Raw genomic sequence first — 10,144 nt, forward strand, 5'->3', positions numbered from 1 at the left:
ACCAAACACTTGTGTTTTTGCTTCTAAGGACAGAGAATGGCTTGTTGGCCATCCTCACACCTCATCAGCCATGGCTTGAAGCCACCGGCCCTGTTTTCTTGCTACCGGCCAAAGGTGTTGGCCGGTCGGCAATGTTTTTGGTCGGCCGACCATTGTTTTGGTTGATCGGCCACTTTTTCTGGCCGAGACCTTTTCTTTGCCTTTTTCAAGCATTATGCATACCAGCTGTGCCAACTGGTAAGCACGGACTCTGCCCTCCATACACGTGTATGGAGGATTTGCACCCTTGTTTTAGCTTCTTGAGGAAGCTTGAACCTTTTGAACCCTTGTTTTAGCTTCTTGAGGAAGTTTGAACCATTTGAACCTTTGCTTTAGCTTCTTGAGGAAGCTTGAACCTCTTGAACCTTTGCTTTAGCTTCTTGGGAAAGCTTGAACCTTTGTTTTAGCTTCTTGAGGAAGCTTGAACCTTTGCTCTAGCTTCTCCAAGAAGCTTGAACCTTTGCTCTAGCTTCTCCGAGAAGCTTGAACCCTCTTGTTTCTCTATAAGAGAGGGTCTCCCTCTCCTTTAGAGAGGTTGAAAAAAAAATTGTCTTAGGCTCCAAGATATATCTCTCTTTATATCTCTATATTTTGGGTTCAAAAGGGTCTTGTTCTTGGCCTATTACACCACACCTCATAGCTACACACCTCCACCATTCATCTAAGGTCCTTGGAGGGTATTTTCAGAGGTTGAAGAGTTGGTTTTGGGCTGGAGAAGCTGCTGGTTTTGCTGAGCTACAAGGGTAACCCCTTTTCCCTCTTTTTAGCATTATTTTGATCCTTCTCTTAGCCTCATTTGCATACATATTTAAGCTTTGTTATCAGCTGAAAAAAGTCTTTTTTTTAAGGTCCTTTATATGTTTTTTTAAGGCCATTTTGTTGTTGAGGGTCATCTACCCTCTTGCATGCTTGTTTTGGCCTTGTTTTGTGCCATGCCATAAGGCCTTCGAGCTAGTCTTTTCCTGGCCTTCCTACCATAGAAATCCAGTGGATTTTTAGTGGTGAGAATGTGGTTTTGAGGGCCAAAATCAGAGAGGGGTGACCCTCTCTCTTGTTGTCTTGTTTACTAACATATTTGGCCTTTCAAAGGAGCCTATATTTTCACACCTCCAAGCCTTGTTTCAGTCCCTTTTTGGTGACTTTTAGGGCCTACCTAGGCTCTGTCTAGAGTTGTTTTTGTCATCTTGAGTGTGCCTCTTGCATTTGTAGAATAATCATATTCATAGCTTATCAAAGGAGCATGTCATTCTTGCATGTGTTGATCACTTTTCAGTGGGTTTTTGGGCATTATTTGGCATGTCATACCTCTGTCTTTTGCTGGTTTAGTGGCCTCTTGAATGCTTCACATACTTGTAGTGTAAACCATGCTCACTAGCTTACATTGCATGTTGTCTTGGCCCTTGATTCTAGCATATTTTGGCCATGTTCTAAACTGATTTTATTCATGATTTGGGCTGCCTTAGCTCTGTTTTGAGGTCCCCTAGTCGAATGATGCTTGCCATGTATGCTTGTAGTGTAATAGCCATGCCTAGCTTTGAGTTTTAAAGCCTATTGCATGCTTATATTGAGGTGTTTTCATGTTTTAGTATCATTGTGTATGATATTTCAGGGCTTATTCATTCACCATCTTCCCATGTTTATCACTCTTTAAGCGTATTTGAGAGTTGTGCTTGTATGTCCCATTTATGAGCCGTTGCATGAGCTTCATTTTTGCGCACTTCAAGACATCATCTTTGTCCATTTTTCCACTGTTTTGGGCCTGCATAGGGACTGTTTGGGGTTGGTTTGGTCATTTGTGCATTGCTTTGCATACCTCTAGTGTAATGTGCTTCACTAGTTTCAGTATTTGAGCCATCCAACATGCATTGTGTGAGTTGTTTGTGTCACGCCCCTTACTTGCCCCTAAAAGTTAGGCATGACCTAAACAGAAAATGACACTTAAACTTGTTCTATAGAGGGGCCTGCCCGGAAGCCACAAAACATAATTGATAAAAACCAGAGAGTATGACATCCATTGAGCTACTAAGTCATGCCAGGATCAAAAACATTTTTCAAAACAAGTACATTAGAAGCCAAAATGCATTTAAGAGTTGGTTATTTACAGGCATATACAAAACTAACCCCGAGATGGGGTATAACAAAATCATTAAGTACATATCAACTTAAGCCAATAACAAAAGTGGGAGTCAACATCTAACAACTTCACAAAAGTAGGGTCCCGACCCCAAGCTTGGCTGTGCCTAGGCTGACAAAAGTATGACGACGCCGAGCTAAGATCGACCTCCTGGTTGGTTACCTACAGGAACAGACATAACACAGGGTGAGCCAAGCTCAGTGAATAATAGTACTAATATGCTAGTAAATATATTTACTGCTGTAATCATGCCATTAGTCTGTCTCTGTACGACCTGTAGGGACAACATGATCGGTTTATAATTATCATAACGTGGCCCCTGGCCTAAGCACTTTATACGTTCGGAAAGAGTTTTTGGGTTCACAATTTACAATTCCTCACATAAACCTTTGGTTCTGTTCAATCCACAAGCTCACAATAGGGACATTCATATTTCACACATCGGCCCTTGGCCTCATAATTTCTTTATTCACAAATGGCCCTTGGCCTCATTAGTTCACAATTCACAATTGACCATTGGTCACGTAGTTTCACATTAGGATTCTTAGCCACATTAATTCACAGTTGGCTCTAGGCCACATTGAGTTACAAATGGCACTAAGCCACATTGGTTCACAAATTCATATTGCCTTGATACATTTTGGTAGTCACAACTTTCATATAGGATGCGTACAACTTCACAACCTTTTCAATGTTTTCACAATTTCGTATCAAATTATCTATAGCAGATATGTCATTTTATACCAATCATTTCATTCCAACACAAGTTTAATAGTGACATTCATAACGTCAAGATATAACGTCAGTATATCATGCGATGCTACTTTCTACAAGATCACAACGTCATTAATTATAATTACAGAGTAGGGATACATTGAAGCACTATTACTCACTGTGTTGTGGCGGTGCACTTCCTTTTGAGGTGTTTCCTACACACATGAACATATAAAAGATTACATTAGCCCCTTTTTCTTGTTAAACCAACATTCGGTTCACTTACTCTGATTAAATTAACGAATATTTAAACAATATAAATTGCAGGTTTTAACCACATTAGAGGACCCAACACGCAAAACGGAGCATCCCAACTTTTCTGCCCTGGGCCGCACGTGCGGCTAGGATCCCCCGCACGTGCGGCACACCTCCCGCACGTGCGGCATTGAGGCCCCGCACGTGCGGTTTTTGCAGTGTTGAAGCCCAACAATTTGCCATTTTCCCGCACGTGCGGCAGTGACTCCCGCACGTGCGGCTGAGGTTCCCGCACGTGCGGCCTTAGGCCCCGCACGTGCGGCGATTCTGCACAAAGGTCTGAAATTTTTGCACAATTTTCTTCTTCTTATAAACATGTTTAGGCCTCAAAAATCTAACTTTCAATTACCAATATACAAGTTCAAAGCATGCAATTACATGTGAACAAGGATCAAATTACACATTTCATTTGAGTAAGAATCAATCATGAATCCACAACTCAAATTCGCTCCAAGTCACTTAATTTCTACTTGTTCTCATATCTCAACTCATAAACTTAGAACCATGCCACATACTTAAATTCAAACAAGCCAATTGAAGAAATAGAGTAAAGTTTCTCTTAGATACTTCAAATTGAATCAACACATGCAAGGTAAGATCATTTTGCTAATTTACTTCTCATACTCACATCACTACAACTTCAAACTCTTAGGGTCAAGATTATAGAAACATCTTCACATAAATTATAACAAGAGGGGTTGTAGATGAAAATTAAACAAACAATTACATACCTTAAGCCCAATCTCACCCTTCTTGAGAACCTTTTCTCTCTACCTCTTCAACTCCCAAGCTTAGTGTTATGTTTCCTTAACTTATCAAATGACCAAGAACACTCTTATATTTCCATGAAAAGAGAATGAGACAAAAATCAATCGTTTACACATCCGAAAATTGAAATTTCACAGAAGTGCTTAATATTACCTAAAAATTATGCTGGTTCCAAATATGTGATCAATTTTGACTTATTAATCCGCTAAGGCCCTCAATTTCTACTTTATCGTTCGAATAGTAACAGATACATTTCTTTCCTAACAGATATAATTCATTCTACCAAGCATTACAACATAGCTACTTGACCTCATTCTCTTATACAGCTTCACCTTAGTCACTTAATAGCACATAATAAAGGGCGGCATACATCACAAACATATATGAGGGTCGGGTTGTTACACTCTTCCCCCCTTAAAAAGTTTGGTCCCCCAAACTTGCTTTTACCTCAAAATGGGAACAGATATGGATACTGTTGCTGCATATCCTCCTCTTTTTCCCAAGTAGCTTCAGTGCCATAATGTTCTTGCCACTCTACCTTTACCATTGAAATTTCCCGATTACGCAATTGCTTTACTTGTCGCTCCAAAATTCGAAGTGGTCTTTCCTCATAGCTTAACTTATCATCTAGCATAAGTTGGTGATAGTCTATAACATGAGATGGATCTGGTATGTATCCTCGAAGCATAGAAACATGGAATACATTATGTATTTGACTCATACTCGGCGGTAGAGCCACTCGGTAAGCTACCAAACCCACTCTTTCTAAAATTTGGAAAGGGCCAACATACCGGGGTGTTAATTTTCCCTTTTTCCCAAATCTCGGATGTCCTTTTATCGGGGTAACTTTCACGAACACATAACTACCCACTTCAAACTCCAAATCCCTCCGTCTGTTATCTGCATAACTCTTCTGCCTGCTTTGCGCCGTTTTTAACCTCTCCCGAATAATTTTAACCTTTTCAGTTGTTAATTGCACAATTTCAGGGCCCAACAATGCCCTATCCCCGACTTCAGCCCAACATACTGGGGAACGACACGGTCTTCCATACAGAGCTTCATAAGGTGCCATCTCAATGCTTGAATGGTAACTATTATTGTAGGCGAACTCTATCAACGGTAGATGGGTCTCCCAGCTTCCTTGAAAATCCAATATACACAGTCGGAGCATATCTTCTAAGGTTTGTATGGTTCTCTCGGATTGACCGTCAGTTTGAGGGTGAAAGGCGGTGCTGAACGTAAGTTCGGTACCCATAGCTTCTTGTAAACTTCGCCAAAATCTTGAAACAAATTTGGGGTCCCTATCCGACACAATTGACACCGGAATACCATGAAGCCTTACAATTTCATTTACATACAATACTGCCAACTTATCCGCATTATATTGAGTCTTTACAGGCAAGAAGTGAGCAGACTTGGTTAATCGGTCCACAATGACCCAAATCGAATTCATTCCTCGAGGAGTCCTCGGTAATCCCACAATGAAGTCCATGGCCAAATGCTCCCATTTCCATTCCGGGATTGGAAGGGGTTGTAATAACCCGGCTGGTCTTTGATGTTCCGCCTTTACTTGTTGACATTGCAAACACTTAGAAACAAACTCCGCGATCTCCTTTTTCATGTTTGGCCACCAAAAAAATTGTTTTAAGTCTCGGTACATTTTGGTACTTCCCGGGTGTATTGATGATCTCGAAGCATGTGCTTCTCCTAACAACTTCCGCTTAAGCTCCAACACATTAGGGACACATATTCGACTTTGAAACTTTAGTACCGAATCTACATAACTGAATCCCGCTTTTGGTGTTGCCTCTAACTCTTCATGGATTTTCTTTAAGGTTTCATCTTCTAGTTGATGTAACTTAATCTCTTCCAGCAAGGTGGGTTGAGCTCCTACTGCTGCCAGTATGGCCTCCTGTTCACGTACTACTAGGTCCATATTCATCTTATTCAGTTCGATCCTCAACTCTTTTCTTTCTACCAACAAATTTGCCAAGTCCCCCATATTCTTCCGACTAAGTGCATCTGCCACCATGTTAGCTTTCCCAGGATGATATTGGATCTGCAAGTCATAATCCTTGATCAACTCGAGCCATCGCCGTTGGCGCATGTTCAACTCTTTCTGGGTAAACAGGTACTTGAGGCTTTTATGATCAGTATAAACTTCGCAGGTTGTACCATAAAGATAGTGCCGAAATATTTTCAAAGCAAAAACTACTGCCGCCAATTCGAGATCGTGTGTGGGATAATTCTTCTCGTGGGGTTTCAGTTGCCGAGAAGCATAGGCGATAACCCTTCCATTTTGCATTAGCACACAACCAAGCCCCTTATGCGAAGCATCACTGTAAATTACGAATCCCTCGGTACCAGATGGCAAGGCCAGAACTGGTGCTGTCGTCAATCTTGTTTTTAATTCTTGGAAAGCGGATTCCCGTTCCTCTGACCATTCGAACGCAACTCCCTTTCGTGTCAGTTGGGTAAGCGGCACAGCGATTTTGGAGAAATTTTGAACAAACCTCCTATAATATCCAGCTAATCCCATGAAACTTCGCACCTCAGTTACATTAGTGGGAGTTGGCCAATTCACAATTGCTTCAACTTTGTACGAATCAACAGAGACTCCTTCCTTCGTCACCACATGCCCCAAAAATGCCACTTCTTGTAGCCAGAATTCACATTTCTTCAATTTTGCATACAGTTTCTTCTCCCGGAGTGTTTGAAGAATTAAGCGAAGATGATCCTCGTGAGCTTCTGCACTCTTCGAGTATATAAGAATGTCATCAATAAAAACCACCACAAATTCGTCTAGATAAGGCTTGAAGACGCGATTCATTAGATCCATAAATGCTGCTGGTGCGTTTGTAACCCCAAAGGGCATAACCAAAAATTCATAATGGCCGTACCGGGTTCGAAAAGCTGTCTTCTCCACATCATCGGCTCTAACTTTCAATTGATGGTAGCCAGACCGTAAATCAATTTTTGAGAAAACTTGTGCCCCTTGTAACTGATCAAATAAGTCATCTATCCGCGGTAGGGGGTACTTATTTTTAATTGTCACCTTATTCAGTTCTCTATAGTCGATACATAACCGAAGTGTTCCGTCCTTCTTTTTCACAAACAGTACTGGCGCACCCCAAGGAGATACACTCGGGCGGATAAATCCCTTATCAAGCAGATCCTGTAATTGAATCTTCAACTCTTTCATTTCAGCTGGTGACATCCTATAGGGCGTCTTTGAAATGGGTTGGGTTCCAGGCGCCACTTCAATTATAAACTCGATTTCTCGGTCTATTAGTTGGCCCGGCAATTCTTCGGGAAAAACATCTGGAAATTCACGGACCACTGGGATCACATCAATATTCTCATTCATCCTCTGCCCTTCTAAAACGCTACATAGATACCCCCGACAGCCCTTTCGTATTAAGTTGCAAGCCTTCATGGCAGATATTAGGTAAGGTGGCGAAATCACTTCCTGCCCTTGAACCACAGACTCTGATTGCCCCGGAGGATAAAAATTGATTTGCTTAGTAACACAGTTTATAGTTGCACCATAAGCACTTAGCCAATCCATCCCCAGAATAACATCAAAATGGGTCATATCGAGAGGCACTAAATTAGCATATACCCGAATATCTCCGAGTTGAAGTTCACAAGCTAGATATATAGTAGCACAAATTATAGACTCTCCCAAGGGGGAGGACACACACAACATGCAAGATAAGTTTTCTTCAATTTTATCTAAATTAGGAGCGAAGAGTTTTGACACAAAAGAGTGAGTGGAACCAGGATCAAACAATACATGCGCAGATTGACCACAAATAGTGAATGTACCTGACACCACTGTTGCTGTATTTTGTACATCACCTGGAATCAAAGCGAACACCCTACCTTGTCTTGCAGTGTCTTTGTTATTACTCGGTTTGGGAGCCGTCTTCACATTGGGGGTTAGTGTAGACCCCGCAGAACTTGTAGCAGATCTATTGCCTTTTTGTTGAACCAATTGCGGGCAATCCCTTACCAAATGTCCCGTTTTCCCACATTTAAAACATGGTCCAGTCTTCCAATGACACGTTCCTCGATGTTGCCTTCCACAGTCTGGGCACACCGGAGTGGAATTTTGAGTAGAAGTAGTGGTGCTGAAACTCCCTGAATTGTGCTTCTTAGCGGGTGGAGTAACGGATCCCTTTGACCATTGGTTGTTTTGTCTCTTCCCTTTCCACTCGGAAATCCGATTCTGGGCCGCAAGATTTCCTTCTGCAATAACAGCCCTTTCTAGTACCTCAACATACGTGGGTAATTTTAGCATATTGACCCGGTCCAAAATGGCACCCCGTAAGCCCCCTTCAAATTTTCGTGCCTTCTTATAGTCTGTATCTACCATATGAGGGGCAAACCGAGCTAATTCAGCAAATTGGGCCTCATATTCTGCAACAGTCTTATTTCCTTGTCTAAGAGTCTCAAATTCTGTCACTTTCTTATCTCGCATGCTTTGAGGAAAATACTTATCGTAGAACAGCTCTAGAAATCTATCCCATGTTAAGTCCCGATGCACTGTTCTTGTAAGCATCCACCATCTTCGCGCCTCATCTTCAAGAGTAAAGGCGGCAAGTTGCACTTTCTGGGCTTCAGTACATGGAAACACTTCAAACAATTTCTCTATTCCCAGCACCCACGCTTCAGCTTTCATAGGTTCAATTCCCCCCTTGAATGACGGTGGTTTCATCTTTTTGAACTCCTTTGTGAGTGTGATGGTTCGGTCCTCGACATGAACATCTTGTACTGCAGGTGGAGGTACTGGTGGTGGTGGCGGTTGTTGCTGTTGCTGCCTTAGGGTCTCCGCCATATCCATAATCATTCTTTCCATTTGGTCCAATCTTGCCGAGGTAGCCTCGTCCGACTCTTCCATCCTAGTTCTAACCATAACCTACATAATATTCAATTATATCCGACAAACAAAGTTCAAATTGTTAGCGTTAGCAGAGTACATTCTTCGTTGCCATCGATCTTTCATACATTTTTAGGATGCCATGCATGATGCTTAAGTCTTTTCTAGACATCCTAAGGCTCAATGGATCTGTGTGTGAGATAGCAACTCGTGCTCTGATACCACTTGTCACGCCCCTTACTTGCCCCTAAAAGTTAGGCATGACCTAAACAGAAAATGACACTTAAACTTGTTCTATAGAGGGGCCTGCCCGGAAGCCACAAAACATAATTGATAAAAACCAGAGAGTATGACATCCATTGAGCTACTAAGTCATGCCAGGATCAAAAACATTTTTCAAAACAAGTACATTAGAAGCCAAAATGCATTTAAGAGTTGGTTATTTACAGGCATATACAAAACTAACCCCGAGATGGGGTATAACAAAATCATTAAGTACATATCAACTTAAGCCAATAACAAAAGTGGGAGTCAACATCTAACAACTTCACAAAAGTAGGGTCCCGACCCCAAGCTTGGCTGTGCCTAGGCTGACAAAAGTATGACGACGCCGAGCTAAGATCGACCTCCTGGTTGGTTACCTACAGGAACAGACATAACACAGGGTGAGCCAAGCTCAGTGAATAATAGTACTAATATGCTAGTAAATATATTTACTGCTATAATCATGCCATTAGTCTGTCTCTGTACGACCTGTAGGGACAACATGATCGGTTTATAATTATCATAACGTGGCCCCTGGCCTAAGCACTTTATACGTTCGGAAAGAGTTTTTGGGTTCACAATTTACAATTCCTCATATAAACCTTTGGTTCTGTTCAATCCACAAGCTCACAATAGGGACATTCATATTTCACACATCGGCCCTTGGCCTCATAATTTCTTTATTCACAAATGGCCCTTGGCCTCATTAGTTCACAATTCACAATTGACCATTGGTCACGTAGTTTCACATTAGGATTCTTAGCCACATTAATTCACAGTTGGCTCTAGGCCACATTGAGTTACAAATGGCACTAAGCCACATTGGTTCACAAATTCATATTGCCTTGATACATTTCGGTAGTCACAACTTTCATATAGGATGCGTACAACTTCACAACCTTTTCAATGTTTTCACAATTTCGTATCAAATTATCTATAGCAGATATGTCATTTTATACCAATCATTTCATGCCAACACAAGTTTAATAGTGACATTCATAACGTCAAGATATAACGTCAGTATATCA

The 10,144-nt window shown here is 41.5% G+C and overlaps 1 protein-coding gene across 1 annotated transcript; it reads right to left on the reverse strand.

Annotated features, from left to right (window-relative positions):
* Window positions 1-4,418: 4,418 nt before the first annotated feature.
* On the reverse strand, window positions 4,419-8,810 carry LOC114321900 (uncharacterized). The gene is made up of 3 exons (XM_082895104.1): window positions 7,100-8,810; window positions 5,639-6,910; window positions 4,419-4,648 (listed from the first exon to the last, which is right to left on the reverse strand). The coding sequence occupies exons 1-3, from the start codon at window positions 8,808-8,810 to the stop codon at window positions 4,419-4,421; spliced, it is 3,213 nt and encodes a 1,070-aa protein (XP_082751230.1).
* Window positions 8,811-10,144: the final 1,334 nt, after the last annotated feature.

This window comes from Camellia sinensis, chromosome 11, assembly GCF_055761805.1.
Source record: "Camellia sinensis isolate YWXY chromosome 11, ASM5576180v1, whole genome shotgun sequence".
NCBI lineage: Eukaryota > Viridiplantae > Streptophyta > Magnoliopsida > Ericales > Theaceae > Camellia > Camellia sinensis.

Bases quoted from the DNA above. Each gene is read 5' to 3' on its own strand.
- LOC114321900 (XM_082895104.1), bottom strand. From the start codon at position 8,810: ATGGCGGAGACCCTAAGGCAGCAACAGCAACAACCGCCACCACCACCA. The intron at 6,911-7,099 runs GTGCGCCAGTAC...ATCAATTGAAAG, and splicing joins CCCGAGTGTATCTCCTTGGG to TTAGAGCCGATGATGTGGAG. The intron at 4,649-5,638 runs GTACCAAAATGT...CTATGCTTCGAG, and splicing joins ATCATCAATACACCCGGGAA to GATACATACCAGATCCATCT.